Genomic DNA, 16,365 nt, shown 5'->3' on the forward strand with positions numbered 1-16,365 from the left:
TTTACTGTGCAAAAGTATACATAAAAGATGAATTTTTAAAATTTGAAAACAGAAACTTCATTAAAATTTTTTAAATTATCCTACAGTCAATTAGGGAAAGTACGAAAAACCAAACTACAAAACATCCTATGCAAGTCAGCTGGGAAGTCGTATGACCTGCCACTAAACGTGGATACGTTTCCTTCTGCCATCCTTACTCGTTGCCTTATTTTAAGAGGAACAGTCACAGTCTGGAGGTTTTGCATGGTGAAATAAGTATCATTTAAAAGTCAAAATTAGAAATCGCAATGTTTACTTGAAATGGCAGGAGCTGGGTGGGGACAGAACCACAAAAGCCCAGGATCTGGGCACAAGAGAGTCATTGCAACAAAGATATTAATCTTTATATGTCAATTAAACTACACACTAAGTGACTGGCTATCTAAGGTAACTGGGGTTCAAAGGGCTAACGGAGGCAGGGAGAAGAGCATCCTTTGACCAACTTCACTTCTATCAGTTCTTCCTCTGACCACTTCGTTTCGATTTTCTGAACAATCAGACTAGATGCACTCAAATCAAAAAACAGTTTTCTATCAAAATGATCCTGACATACACTATAGGCTTAATAGAGTTTTTATAAATAAAATTGAAATTGAAGAGCACACAGTATATTAGGGATAATACCGTGGCACACTGTGAGAATTCAATCACATTTTAAAAGAGGGCTGGCTCTTAGAGGGGGCTTAATTGTTTATTTATTAATCATTCATTCAACTGTAAAACTTTTATTGAGCACCTTCATGCCAAGGACTGTATAAAATGCATGGGAAAACAGTGACTAAGACCTAAGACCTGACTTTGAGACCACAGGTTTCTTAAAAATACATTAAAAAAAAAAATGGTATAGAGCTATTAATTCTGCCTGAGAAAAACCAAGTCTACGAAGACCTAGTGGGGACAACTAAAATGTGTTTTAAAAAATCAATAAGCAGGTAATTCAAAAGTATCCCCAGATTGGCAAATAATCAAAAAAGCTTATGTTTGTATTATAATATGTCTTATGTACCATACTTACATTTGAAATTGTGCATATCAGATATTCTGGATAAACACAGCAACAAAATATATGCCCAAAACTGTTAAAGGTAACTTAATGACAACCAGACAAACCCATGTGACCCCAACTAAATATTTCCAGGACTCAATTTCTTTCAGAGAAAAGACAATTCCTTAATCCTTTTTGGATCCATACTAAGGAGAACCACTTCTCTCAAAGCAGTCCTTATTCCAAGATAGGTTTAGGTAACTAGATTGAAACAATTTTCCTTACTGCATTAAAAGAGAACATTCAAAGGATATGAGAGGCAAGCAATTAAATAGAGAAATAACAGCAATAAAATAATGGAAACAGCAATTTTCCCTGAAGACTTTTAAGTGTCTAAACATTTTAAGTATTGATATTTGAACATTCTCTATGAATAAAATATATCCAATATAACTAAAAATATTACTATACTTTACAGCCTGCTTCACTAGGCCAATGAAGTCCTCTTCTTACTCAGAAGAGGTCTACAGAAAAGGGAGCAAAATAAACCAGGAGGAATAAAGAATCAGATGATAATTATACCAGCCATGTGTATCAGTAAGAACGTGCTCCATAAGATGTAATCGCGCCAGACACCTTAAAGATTTGGGTGGCTGATATCATATTGCTACAAATGATGCTCATCTGATATTCTGGAACTGGATGTATCACGATTTAATTGCAAGGTCCACAAATGGTTCACAAACACTTTGGTTTGCATCGGACAGGACACTGAATCTCCACAGGTAACTAGGAGGAACTGAAGGTACAGGAATCCCTCTTAACAAGCACTCAATTTATCATCATGGCAATTTAGTTATACTAGTACCTCTGGATATCCATAAAGATATCCTTTTAAACTCAGACAAGAAAAGAGAAACTCAAACCAGAAGTGAAAATATTTACTAGGAAAAGCATATCTGATAGGTACCAGCCTCTAACCACCTAATTGCTCCTACCGGAGAACCAACACAGATTCCTCTCAGAATTATGGAGAGTAATAACACAGTAAGCTGCTGTGAGGGGGGGGAAACCTTAGAAGCTATTCTCTTCTATGGCACGACACCTGTGATCTTCTACGCTGCAGCAAGCTCCTGAAACATCTACACAGAAATGCAGGAACCCACCTAGAAAATGAGAAATAGAGAAAAAGCATGCAGGAAGAATATCATTAAAAGGTTGGTACAGGTCAAGGATAAGTGCTTCACTCACGGGCACTACTACTTCATTCTTCAACACAGAAAAGAGAACTCCAGTGTACGAGAAAGGGAGTTAGATAAACCCATGGTTAACTGTTTGAGAAATGGTTACACGCTGTCACTTTAGAGAAAAGGAAAGAACGGATTATCTGGTATCATGGAAAAAAGTACTTCATTTTAAGAGCATGGATGCTGTTGTTCCTCTATACCAATCACAAACTCTATCAACCAAAAAGAAATCTGGCTTGTCAGGATAGGTAATTGGGGGAGTACCTTTAATTTTGGTTTTATTTGAGAGGGAGTTTGCTTTTATCATGAGACCATACTCTATTTCCAGTCTTTATATTATGAAATATTTCTCTCCTAGCACAAGAAAAGAGGGGGAAAGTACATTTAAATGGGTCACTTTATCTGCACTTAAAAAGAAAACTTTTTTTTTCTTCCATGACTCTGGGCTGTTAAAATTGACCAAAATCCACTTACACAAGAACAAAGTTCATAGTTCATGGAGAAATATGTAAGAACAAGAGGTCCCTAATGGGTAAAAGAAATGGAAAATAGTATCTATAAGTAATGTTTGAAAGGGCTGGGACAAGTTATTTGGAGAAGTTAAGATGAAGGGGGTGATATCTAGATGATGCCCAGCTGTTCTCCATCATCAGAGGGAAATACAAGAGAAAATTGGTTTAATTAAAAGCTCAAGAGATTTCAGCATAAGGAAAAATTTCTTGACTATAAAAGTTATCAAAAACACAGAGAGACAAATATAAATGAGTCTGTGAGATTCCCATCCCTCTGGGCATTTACTATTAGAATGATGTCTACTTTAATTGACTGGCTTAAGTAAAATGTTGGCATGAGAGAGGATCCAGGCCTGCATGAACTTCTGAAGTCCCTCATACTTCTCCTGAACTGGGAAAGCTGTGGGCTGGAATGAAAGAAAGGAGAATGAGAGTGGGCAGAGGAAGTTGTATATCCTGCCAATGATCATTTCTGACTGTGAAGAGTATTCTTTTTCCTCTGTATTTTCTTCCATGTGTAACTTAAACAACATCATTTTCACATACTTAAGTTTCCCTGGCCCACCAACGTAGAACAGGTGTCTGTAGGAGCCAATAAAGCTGTTAACGAAAATGCAGACGTTGGATCAAAGACAAAGGAGCCTAACCTAAGAAAATCAGGGGACCTGACGCAGTCACTGAAACAATTCCCTTCCCTCCTACAAGATTCTCAGGAATGGCTGTCAGGTGGAAATGGACGGTGAACACAAAGAAGGCTCATGTGTCATCTGATGTAAGATCACACGGGAGCAGTCACACACAAGCTCCTGAAAAGCCTCCAGCAAGACCAGACACATAACACTGAGAGCAAAGACACACCACACAGTTTGGCGACATTTTCGAAAGTTACTTGAACACTCCCTTCACAGCTCCAGGGTCCCCTCATTTTCCTTTCTCTCCCCTCGTATAAAACTGCCACTGATAAACTATCAGTGTGAATACTCCCTGAGGGCACCAAAACCTTTATTAGTATCCTCCTCACTTCCTCCAGGAAGCTGCTCATCTGTGTGTAATTGATGTCTCAAAAGAGATCCTATGCACACACTTCAGGCCATCTTAAAGCACTTTTCACTTTTGAAAAAAGACCCCTCTGTGGCCTCTGAGCCAATGCAAACAATGAGTGAGCAGAATAATGTTTCATTAAGTTAACACGACTCCTGCCAAGAATCATACAATCAGAAACCTGCTTATAAAACTGGCCATAAGGAATAATGAAAAGGACCACAGAAAATTCTTCAAATGTTGGAATCATTATTCACCCTGGGATCTGAGGACTAAAACATAGGATATGTGTTCTCTATAATCTTTTTTCCTAAATAGAGACTTTGAAAATACTAATTCTCCAGCTAGAGTGCTGCTTCCTCCCTGAAAGCCATTAGGGTTAATAACAAGCAGAACCTTTTTTGATCTCTATGGATGAAAATTGTACATTCTCCAGTCTCCTCATTTTAAAAGATTGAATAGGATGGTTGCTTTTGATTTTAAACATGAAATGTATCAGGGCCACAAAAAGAGAAGCTCATTTTTTTTCCTGTTAATAACAATTTATAAATAGATGGGGAAGAAAGTGAAGACGATCTACTGAGTGTGTCATTTCTTATAAAATATGTGTGGTTTCTGCAGCCAGCAATGCACTGTAAGTCAACTTAATATGTGTAAGCAAACTCATGATATACCAATGTATTATGTTCAGAAAACAACTCAGACACAAACATAACCATAAATCTCTGACTAAACTAGCCCATAAAATTCTACATATTTTCTTTGGGTGACATAGATCTATACTTATATTGGCATAAATGGTCATGGGTTGTCAACAAAGATATATCAAGTGATTCACCTAAATCACTGTTCGATCTTCAGAGCTAAGCTTGTAAAATGTGACGAGTTTACTTTCTTGAGTCTCTAATTCTTATTAACTTGAAAAACTTGTTTAGGAGTCAAAAAACATAATGCACAACTATAGTTTTGTGTCTTGTAAATTCTATAATTGATAATGTATCACGTTTCCTGCACTCTAAAAATTTTCAACAAAACGTTAAAACAAAGTATCTTGGCAAAGCACCTCTCATTTAAAAACGAATCTGTTTTGCTGGCCAACTGATTGAAAGAAGAGGACAAAAACATTACTGTTATTATCTTAACTCTACCTAAAGACTCAAATGTTACTGACTGGAGTCAGGCTGCAAGATTTCTTTCTGGTTATCAGTTTTTGTAAAGTGCTTTCTTTTCAAGTACTTCACTGTGTTTCCCCTTTAGTGGTGCAACAAATGTCAACTAATCTTTGTTAATTTGAAATAGCTCTATGCTAGCGGAGGCTTACTCTTTGGACTGCCACAAGCATATCCTACCAATTGATAGTTATTATTCACCTTGATACTTTTCACCCTTTCATCCCAAAGGAGGAACGGGAAAAGGAGAAGGGAATAAAGATTTAAAAAACAGATGGTGGGACCCTCCCCTCCCCTCCTCCTCTCCCCTTGCCCTTTCTCCCATGCCACTGCAACCCCACACATCCCCACCTTCCCTCTCTAATTATATTTTCAAAGTATATTTGTACAGCTGTACGAAGTGTGGAAATTATATCCATTCTAACTGCTGGTTCAAATACGTATTAGAAATAGAGTAAGCAAGGAAATCACCTAAACCAGTTCAGGTTCATAGCATTTATTATCGATTTGTAAAAAATCATGTGGTAGCCCACTCCTCCATTTGGATAAGCTCAAGTTTATAATCAGTACAGAGTTGGACAAATGTTGAAAAACCAAACTGCATCAAAGACTCCTGGCTAAGAGTGTTCCCTACAGTCCCAGGCAGAGTCAGTGGTCAGAGCCCAGCTTTTGGTGTCACTCACATCTACCTGGGCTTGACACTTGGATGAAATATTGAACCTCTAAGTCCGTTTCCTCACTGGTCAAAAATAAAATAAAATTAAAATTAAAAATAGAAAAATTAAATAAAACACAATAACAGAGCCTAGGAAGATTGAATATCTCACAGGAATGTTGTCAGGGTTAAACAATCTACATGCAAACAGCTCACAAAGCCTAGGCGTTGTGAGCACTCAACACATTTTCAATATCTAGGTTTGAAAATGTAGCCTAAGGTTAATGGACTCTACACATAAGTCTACGGTACACAAACAGAGAGGAAATATACTTGTCCTATAAGAAGCAATTGTGGTTTGCAATAAGATGGAAAAGTGGGCAAGTCAAGGGATACTCAAGGAAATAAGCTATTTACTATTCTTTCAGTGATTCCTCAAAGCAATTTCCCTACTACAACTTCAAAGGAGAGGCCAGGAAATCTAGTTTTGGTCACATTAGCTGGAGATGTGTGGGTATGTGTTATGTGGTGAAGTACCTATTCACATTTCAAATTAGGGGAGTTTGCCTATCCCTGCTCTGGTTTAATTACTGGCTAAGTGCTCTCACCCTGTCCCCGACCCCTTCCCAGCCACTAACACCCTCCCACTCTTTCCTCTGACATTCAGGATTAGTCGTTAGCAAAATCTCTGATTAACCTCTATCTTTTTCCCTGAACCCTCCCTTCGCATCTTGATCTACAAAACCTGGCTCTCTCCCGTGGACACTATTTCCCCTGGAACACTCTCAAGTAGCAGCCTGTTTCTTTTCCACGCATCTTGTACTGCTGGGCCTGGAAATGGGACGAGGGGACTCTATTCTCCTTCCCTGCTCCTTAGATGCCTCCAGCATCAACAGACTGCTCCTCCTTACTAAATATTTACCAACTCCTGGATTACTCCCTTTCATTTTCGGGAGATTTTAGCTCCTAAGTGCTGCACCCTTTCCATGCTAGTTCTGTCATAATTGTCTGTTTCAATATCCACATAGACGATTCTCTAATATTTCATGGCAGGGCCACCACCAGCCTTTACAACATCTTTGTGCAAATAGGAAAAGGCAACATTTCCTCCAGGTAGGCCCTGCTCCATCCCAGGACACGAAGCTGGGCAGAGGAAGGCCTGCTGAATTTCAGCCGCTGATGGTCACTTCAGCCAGGTCACTCTGAAGAGGGTACACACACTGCCTAAGCATTCATGACAGCCTTCAACCTACCCTCCCTCTTTCATCTCAGACATGCATCCCATATCACCCTAACCTCGATTTCACACATTCCACTCTTACATCACCTATCCTTCCAACTCATTTCCTCTAGAACACCAAATCAAACAATCTGGGGCTTCCCTGGTGGCACAGTGGTTGAGAGTCCGCCTGCCGATGCGGAGGACACGGGTTCGCGCCCCAGTCCGGGATGATCCCACATGCTGCGGAGCGGCTGGGCCCGTGAGCCATGGCCGCTAAGCCTGTGCGTCCAGAGCCTGTGCTCTGCAACGGGAGAGGCCACAACAGTGAGATGCCCATGTACCTCAAAAACGAAACAAAAAAACCAAAAACAAACAATCTGTCCACCCTAGGGAGACCTCCACCTCCTCCTTCACAGCATCCCACACACAATCGTGTCTTCCCTCACCTCCACAACCAGCTGAAATTCAATGGAGATGGATTTCAATGTTCTATGTCATGTACCCTCAACTGTGTCCCGCTCTGGCTTCATCATTCACACCTGGCAAAATCCCAGCTCTGGTCCAATCCAACTCTGTACCCACTCCACACTTGTACAGCGATCATGAACATGACTGGAGAAAAATGTACAACTATGCTGGCTGATCTCATGTTAAATTCAGGATTAGCCACTTCAGGAGTGTCCTTAATGCTGTTGGACTTGAGACAAACATTTTCTATCTTCCCCTTAGATCTACAAAGCTACTTCCCCATCTTCACCCTTGGCTGAAGAACTTGTTTCCTATTTCACTGAGAAAAATGGAGCAATAAGAAGCGAACTTCCGTACCAGGCCCCATCACTTCTCTGACACTGTATCTTACCATCTTCTCCCTTGCTCACTCTGGACTCCAACTACACTGGCCTCTTGATGTTTCTGGAACATTCCAGGCACTCTACTGCCTCAAGACCTTTGTGATTGCTCCTTCTTTTACCTAGAACTCTCTCCTATCAAATGCCTGCTCCCTCACTGCCTCGGGTCTTTCCTCAAATACCCCTCTCTCACTCTTATCTCCTTATTTAATTTATTTTGCCCCATATCTCTTGTTGGCACTGAACAAGCTGTAAATTTTACATGTTTCTTTTGCTCATTGTCTGTCTCTCTACCAATATAAAAGCCATGAGAGGTCTCTTTCTGTTCTTCTTTTTCACTGTTGTAACTATAATGTCAAGAACAGTACTTGGCACATAGCAGAAACTCAATATATATGTTGATATATGTTAACAGAGAGGTGGTGGAGGAGGGAGAGGGAACACGCAAGTGCTCATGCAAGCAGGCAGTACGGCAAAAGGAGTGACCCAATAAGACTCCCCTTCATCCTACTGAAGGAGAAGGGTGTGCCCCTTCCAGAAATCCAGAAAATGCCATGCATCTCTGCTTTGTTCTCTTTCTAACCACAAGGACCTGCCAAAGTTCACAGCACTTTGGGGGGCTTAGTTGAGTTTTCAAAAGGTATAGGAATAAGGACAGCAAATTCAACGAAAGTTGGCTAAAAAAAGTCTAGAAAGCCGACTTCAGCCATTTTACTAAGACAAGAATCTGTTTCCTCCATTAATTCAGCACCTCGGCTGCAGGTCAGATAGCGCTGGCGCAGAGCCAGTCCCTTGGGGACTATCAGAAAGCACATCACTTTAAAGGGCAGGAGTGGCCAGTCAGAATACAAAGGGACTCCTATGACCATTAATAAAATGAATGGCTTTGGGCTATTACCGAAATATGATTTTTCTGCAAGGATCCTTTAAGGCTTCTTTGTTTAAAGATAATTTACTGATTTCTATGAGTCCACCGACAGAGACTTTAATGACACACTCTTCCTCCCAACTCATGATCTGGGTCCACTTGGGGGACCAGTAGGGTTAAAGAAAAGTACAGCAGCTTTTGTGGGACAAAGATTTGCCAAAACTGCAGTACAGAAATTACACACACCAACGGAATCACAATGCAAATGTTTTGAGAAAGATAAAAATGGATCCACATGGACAGAATTCAGAGGTGGAAAATGCCCCCTTAGAATTCTAGAAGGGTTTCTCACTTTTCAAAAGCATTTCAGAAGAATATAACTTATTTGGTCATTGTTTTGCTGTCAGGAATGTTAACATTAAGCTTAATTTATTAAGGACAAACCTAGGAACAAAGCTATTATAAAACTACTTGTGATCACAGAAAAAATCAGCACAATCAGAAATAAAACACTGGCATTCTCAGGCCTCACTTTTATAAGAATAAAACCACGACATATCCCAGTAACCCTCTCAGATTGCAGGAGAAATATACTGATAACACTCAAGAATACTACCCAGGGAAAGCCATACTGCTGAAAAACAAAATAAAACAAAAAGCAAAGAGCAGTTTACTTTTCTTAGGTGCTAACCTTTTGAACCAGAATTGTTTGATGAGAAATCTAAGAGGTAGAAGCTTAGAAGAAAACTGTATCTATAATGGTAGGGAACTCAATTAGTAAGTTACTGGAATTCTACATAACCTTTAAGAGAACAGGGTTTGTATCCTGAAATTTGTCACACTTACCTCCATTTCCTTCCCCATTGGCACTGACCTCTGCCATCTCTGTGCCTTCCAATTCAGACTCACAGCCTAAATCCAATGTTCCATCAGCTGAGCATGACGACTCCTCTTTCTATATTATTTTAAAAATAATGATTTATGGAGATGTATTAGCAATTGAAAACATTCAAAATACTTCCACAGTCCTAAGGAATTATCACAGTTGCTTGTGATTTGGAATTTCAATACCGATTTACTTTCTAATGTAAAACCACTCCTTGGTGGGGTGGGGGGGACGCACATTGCCATAGTTGAGTTTTCGGATAACCTTTAAAATCTATACAAAAAACAAGGTTTTTTTTTTTTAACATATGTTGTTTCCATTTTTCTCAATTTTACCTTCTTCCTTACTTTAGAAAATGGCTTAACGACTCAGAATCTTAATCATAAATTAAACATCCAAGTTGCTACAAAAATCAACTGAAATAATACAAGTCCTTTGATTAACCTGTATTGTTTTCTGAAACACACACAGTTTAAGAGCCTGATGCTAAGTAGCTGAGAAAGAACCCCTGCTTCTTTGCCAGGTATAACTTTTAGCATTAAAAAAAACCAAAACCAAAACAAAACAGAAAACTTCTCAAAGGAAATTAATGAACTTTAAATGTAACCCATCATTTATTAAAGCAGACTTTTTTTAATTTATAAGAAATAATACATTGATTTTGCTTGATGCAAGTTATGCAACCATTTGCAGATCATCAGCTTTTGTTCTCTGGAATTTTGCATCTTACATGGCATTTCCATTCTAGATGGAAATGGGAGTTACTCTAAAATAATTAAGACTCAGTTATCTGAAGCTTTTTATTTCTCTATTCTTCTCATATAACAAGTATGCATTATTAGTAAAAACTTCCCAGAGATCAGTGGTTGTTTTAAATTTGAATAATTGATTTAAATCAGCAAATTTTCAAGAAGAATGGGTACATTTCTTATTTTTTGTAAAAGACAGAAAGGCATACAGGTGTGAAGTGTGAAGCCCGTATATCAACTGACGGTCATTAAGTCAAATAGTATTTGGCAACTGTGATCATCTTAAAACTTGGCTGATCAACCATGGCACTCCTCCATGTAAATTTTTAAGAATCAAGAATTTTAAGGAAGCCACAGCTATTTTCCATTACCATATGTTAGAGTGAAACCACAGATATGTTTTCTTTAAAGAAAATGTCATTGTTTATTCTTAATATGAAATCACTTTTAAGACATCTGAAAACATTTAAAAGGCAAAGGAGTCATTCTACCCTTCACCCAAGTCTAATTTTGTTTACCTTCACATGTAAATGCATGATACACAGTAATAACAGACATACTACGCAGAACAGTCCAACTTACTTTGAGAGCATAGAGGCCTGACTTTCCAGGGATTTTGAAGAATGTTCCATCCCCTATTCGAGTGTTAGTGTGAAGCATTGCATTCAGACAGGCTAATGGAGAAGTTCCACTAGAAAATAAAAGTGTGCAAAAAATGAAGCAGTCTGAGACGCAGTTTCTGTGGCAAAACTGTTCTCAGTCTCTTAAGAAAAAAAAAAAAAAAAGACCCCTCGCATGCCTTTTTAAAATATCCTCCCAACCCCGAAAACATCTACATTACAATAACAGGCCAGTCCAGTTTCGCCAAAGTTAATCAGATGCATCTGTCTTATAGGCTTCAGGCAAAAAGTCTCCTGAATTGAAATTATGCTTTTATTCATAAAGCAACCAACACTATATTTCAAAGAAACCAAAGCCCAAACGTTTATGTGGTGTTATTTTGCAAATAATACCATGAAGCCTCAGGTTTTAAATATTACAGACAACTTGATGGTTGCACTTGAATGATCAAATAAACCAAGTTCAAGGACAGCTCCATCCTATAGGTTGAAAAGCAACAAAAGAATAATAAACCACGGAAGAACTGATTTGAAATTACAAGTATTTAAGTTACTCACGGGATTGCATTTCTCACCAAGCCCAAATAAAAATCTATATCTGTGTTTATATCTCTGATACAACTTCTTCAATGACATCCTTTCCTCAGTTCTTTATTTGTCAAATAAAGAAATATGGGTTTGGGAATTCTACCCAGCTAATAATTATGTTCAGTAGTAAAGATGCAAGTGACTAAATTATGAAGACAGATTTTTTTAAGAAACCAAACAGCATTACACTATTGATTCAAATATCAAAACACGTACGTACAAACATTACTGAAATGTATTCATATACTTAAAAAGATGTTTATGAAATGTATAACGTGTATGTATTTCCTGGGGTAGCCTTTAGAACTTTTTTTATGTTTTGTTTGGAAACTGATATTTTTGTACACTAGAATTTAGAGGTAGAATTGTTACTTTCCTTTACTTATGTTTCCATATCCATTTTACTTCCTAATACGCTAAAAGATCAATATTTGGCTGAACCAATAAAGATTAGAAGCCCTACTCCACCCCATTTACCTAGTAGGGGTTCTGGGGATGTAATCCAAGATATCCTGGGACAAGAGAACCTTTAGGATATTAAGGCTTCAAAGTTTGAATTTCTGTGATAGAAACAAATTTTTATGTCACTAACTAAATTAAAAGTTTTCTAAAACCCAAGATTATCCAATCCCTTACTTACTAGGAATACTCACCAATAAAATGAAAAAGCCAAATTTGCTGAGTTGACACAACACACAATAGCAAGGCAGCATAGATACACATCATGGTCATAAAGGTTTAGAAGTATTGTAATAAGAAGAACACTCTTTATTATTTTAGGAAACAGCTTCTCTGTGCCAACACATCAATATGATTCCATTTGGTTTGACAGGAAGCCAGAGCCCTGATATAAATTTGGTCATAGAACAATGCAGTTAGAACACTGAAGTACACATAGAAACAATGCTGGACGTTTATGTAATATCTTTCCTCTGGAAGCTTCTACGAGCTTACAGACCTCATTTCATTATTTTTCCTCATAAAAGATGTTCTGTTCATATGTAAAGTGGGCCAGGCATACCTTATAAAGTAAAATATATTCATCTCTCAGAAATAGCTGTCCATGAATAAATTCCAGATAAATAATGCTATACATGGTATACTGAAGACTGCAAAATATATTTTTTTATCATCATTCTCTTCAGAAAAAGCACAGACAATCTGAAGCTGGGAATTATTATGCCAGATTTGTGGAGCTTTAATTTGGTGAAACTGTCAGAAACACAGATTTTTCTGGAGGGACTTGGCAAGAAAATGTTAACACTGCAAGTAAAATAGAATCCTATACATAAAAATGAAACAATGTAGATGTTTTAAAGATATAACTTAATACAACTGTGCACCTATCAAACCTCACACACATGCTTCCTGTTCTTTATTCCTAAGGTCTTAATACACACAGTTCCAAGAACTCAGATTTAGAATATTAGAGAATAATACAGATTTAAAGACAACTAAAAAATACTGAACGAATATAATTTACTATCAGTATAATTTACATTTTCTTTCTAAGGTACAGTAAACCAAAGATAATTGTAGAAGATAAATTGACTATTAAATAGCAGTTTAATGCTATGCCTGCTGCAAACATAAGTGATAAACACCCAGTTTCATATAAATAATAAGCTCTGTTGAACATGAATATATTATTAAATTATACTGTTTATTAACTCAATAAACTCAAGATTTACTGTGGAAATATTTTTTAAAATATGTAATTTACAATCACATAACAACAGATCTCCAAAAGTCTCAATGACTACTGTAATTTTCCCAAATCTTTCCCAAAACAAACATATGAAATTCGTTTTATTTCAAAACTATATAACATTTGCATTTCAGAAGAATTAAAAAATACTTTGCAATCAAATGCAAATTTTACTACTCAAGTCAGTGGTTGATAGGCACTTAGTTTTAAACATATCACTTGCATTTCTTCCTAGAAAAAAACCCGAATTATATAGTCCATTTTATTTAAAACAATAAAACATTAGCATCGAAAGAGTGAAGTGCTTACTAAAAAGGTAACTGTTTTATCCACTGCATATACATAGGAAAGTGAATTTTAAAAATCTTTCATACCCTTTACTTATTGCTATTATTCTCAACATTTCCATAAGGTCTAGAAATTTTGGACTGCTTTCCCTGAAAACATGAATGTCTTAATTAACTGTCATTGAACAGGAGTAAATAAAAGTCTCATTTACGTATTTTTATTATTTTAATATTCAGAAAAAAACAGAACTAGCAAGTATACCTAGGCCAGCTTTAAAAAAGATACAAACATACATTTATACATCTGTATATATTAAAAAAGCACAATGACTTACTGTGGGTATGAAAGAAGATGAGGCAAGTATGTGTTAAAAGTCTGTATTCTTAGATAACATGGACATCTTCTATGCAATATTTCTTATTTTTAATTAAAAAAATTTGTTCACACTTAACGCAAGAGTTAATCACCTCAGTCAGAATTCAAAAGCAAAATTTCTGGAACAGAATACGTGCATGTGTACACAATATATGAAATAATAAAACAACATTTTAACCAAAAAAATCTCTAAAATTTCAAAAGTTACTTACTTTCTAAAATGATGAATTGGAAGAATTGCGATATCCCAATTTATAAAAAGAAAACAAAAAAAGAAAGGAAGGAAAAAAAAGTTAGTTTTCCAACTTAAAATGCAGTTCTACATCTTACCATTTCAATAAATAAGACAGTGTACAAGAAACACACCAAACTCAGATTTGGCTGTTGGCAGGGAGGAAAACACTGGAGGACTGGGGTGAAAGGTGAATTCTACTTTCTTCCCTAACACTTCCATAATGTTTTCCTTTTGTCCACAAGCCTCATATAGTTCCATACTAGGGATATAATTAGGAGTAAATAAGCAGGACACTATTTGCCCCCAGTTCTTTTCTTTCTCCCATTCCCTGTAATTGAGCCCTTCCCTATACACCTGCCAGGGTAGATATACACCTTATTCTATTTGTTTGTTTTCCTCCTTAGACTGTAGGGTTGTGGAACCCTTCTGGTTTGTTTTCATTTCCCACAACCCCTGAAGCAGAACGGGGTGGAATTTGGAGGCAGGGGAGCAGGCATAATTTAAACTGTCTAGACATCAAAGAACCCCCAGAGATGCTTTGCAGAGCCCCAGTGCTGTGTGAACTACAGAAAAACCATTGCTTTATCACATCAAATTGTTGACAGAACACATAAAATTTTACTAATAGTGCACACTTGGTGAAGAGAATGGATGGCCTGTCTATTTTAATAATTTTAAAAACCAGAACAAATATCTGGGGAATGCAATTGGAAGAATATTTACACACGACAAAGAAAATATCATCGTTGTGGTCCTCTGTTCCTTTCCATATAACATAATAATGCTTTACAAGACAGTACTTAAGTAATCCAAATCTTAAACTACTAAGTATCCCTTAATAATAATTTTAGCTGAAAGCTATTTCCTGCAAACATTCTAAAATCTCATTTTACAATTATGGGAGCATCAAAAACGTAATCCTGAACAACTGAAGTCTAAAAATTCAACAAATTTAAGGAGCAATTATTAAGCAGCATTATTAGTCTGTTATTGCGCTGTCTTATTAATATGAATTAATTGAAACAATTTTATGTTTACTCTTTCAAAAAAATTAATAATAGCTCCTTTCAAGTATTTTCAGTGTTGATAGCCTAGAGAAAATGTCTTAATTTTAAAGGTTATATTTTTAAGGGGAAATTATGTGGGCCTCTGGGGTGGAGGTAACGTTTCAGTTCTTTATACAGAATCTTAGTGTTCCCTATGTGAAAATTAAATTGTTTACTTAGGATTTGTGCATTTCACTTTATATATGTCACATTTCACAAAAAAAACGTTTTTAAAATGTTAAAAAAAAACCCAATGATGCACCCTTGGATTTACTTACGTATTTACATATTTAATGGGTAGGTCACTACTACTAATAGACGAATAAACTATTTCTACCATTGAATGTGGATGACTGTTAAACACACATACACAAGGTTTATATCAATTGATAAATCAGTAACCTAGATGATTAAAAACTACCCTAGAATGTCAAGCCAAACAAACTTCTTACTCTTGAGAAATATTACTGCTGGTCTGGATCCCCCCAGAATGACTGAAAAATAAAAACTTAAAAGTTAGAGTCCTTTATACATATGTTATCTGAAGAATCCCAGCACATAAAATATTAACCAAAAAATGACCTACAGCAGTTCTGAAATTTGATTTTGAAGACAAAAACAGTGTCCCAAACTTCACAGTCCCTCTAAGAGGATCCCTAGTGAAAGTTTTTAATGGGCACTGACTTATGACAAATAACAAATATTAGAGTTATAAAATGTTAAGTATGATTCCCAGTTTTGCAGATATAACTGAGACTGAGAGGTTAAGAATCTTTCTACAGTTAAACAGCTAACTGATACAGCTGAAATCCAAATTCTACTCTGATTTCAAAGCCCATATAAACATATAAAAATAAACAGGAACAACCAGTTACCTCAAGAGATGGGTCATATTTAAAAAGAAGATAGTTTGCATTTTTCTATGTAAAGAATACCTACATGATTTTCAATATTCAACGTGTCTGTAGGGTAAAATTAGAGACTTAGTCCCAAGTACTCTTTTATGAGGTGGGGATATTGAGGCAAGAAATAAAATTACCAAGTGACAAATGTTGTACAATTTAATTCTTAAATTTAGAGAAACAGTTTCAGACTCTAAACCTAGACATGCATCTCTGATTGGCTTGAACAGTGTAAAAATATATTATTTGGGGAACATAAACAGGCATTTGAACTTAGACTCTCTGTAGCCACTTTATGGACATTACCAAGCTACCACTAGATAGACTGCAGTGATTCATACAGCCATATGCACTAAACAGACCTTTTGTTTTAGGAGACAAG

General features: G+C 36.7%; 1 protein-coding gene across 1 annotated transcript in view; it reads right to left on the minus strand.

Moving 5' to 3' along the window:
* Positions 1-16,365, minus strand: part of ASXL3 (ASXL transcriptional regulator 3) — a 177,136-nt gene that overhangs the window by 99,592 nt on the left and 61,179 nt on the right. The window contains exons 3-4 of the mRNA XM_067699380.1: positions 10,804-10,912; positions 9,433-9,541 (exon numbers count right to left, since the gene is read on the minus strand). Of these exons, the coding sequence (XP_067555481.1) occupies positions 9,433-9,541; positions 10,804-10,912 (218 nt within the window). The remainder of the gene's footprint in view (positions 1-9,432; positions 9,542-10,803; positions 10,913-16,365) is intronic.

The sequence above is a fragment of the Pseudorca crassidens genome, chromosome 12, assembly GCF_039906515.1.
Source record: "Pseudorca crassidens isolate mPseCra1 chromosome 12, mPseCra1.hap1, whole genome shotgun sequence".
Lineage (NCBI taxonomy): Eukaryota > Metazoa > Chordata > Mammalia > Artiodactyla > Delphinidae > Pseudorca > Pseudorca crassidens.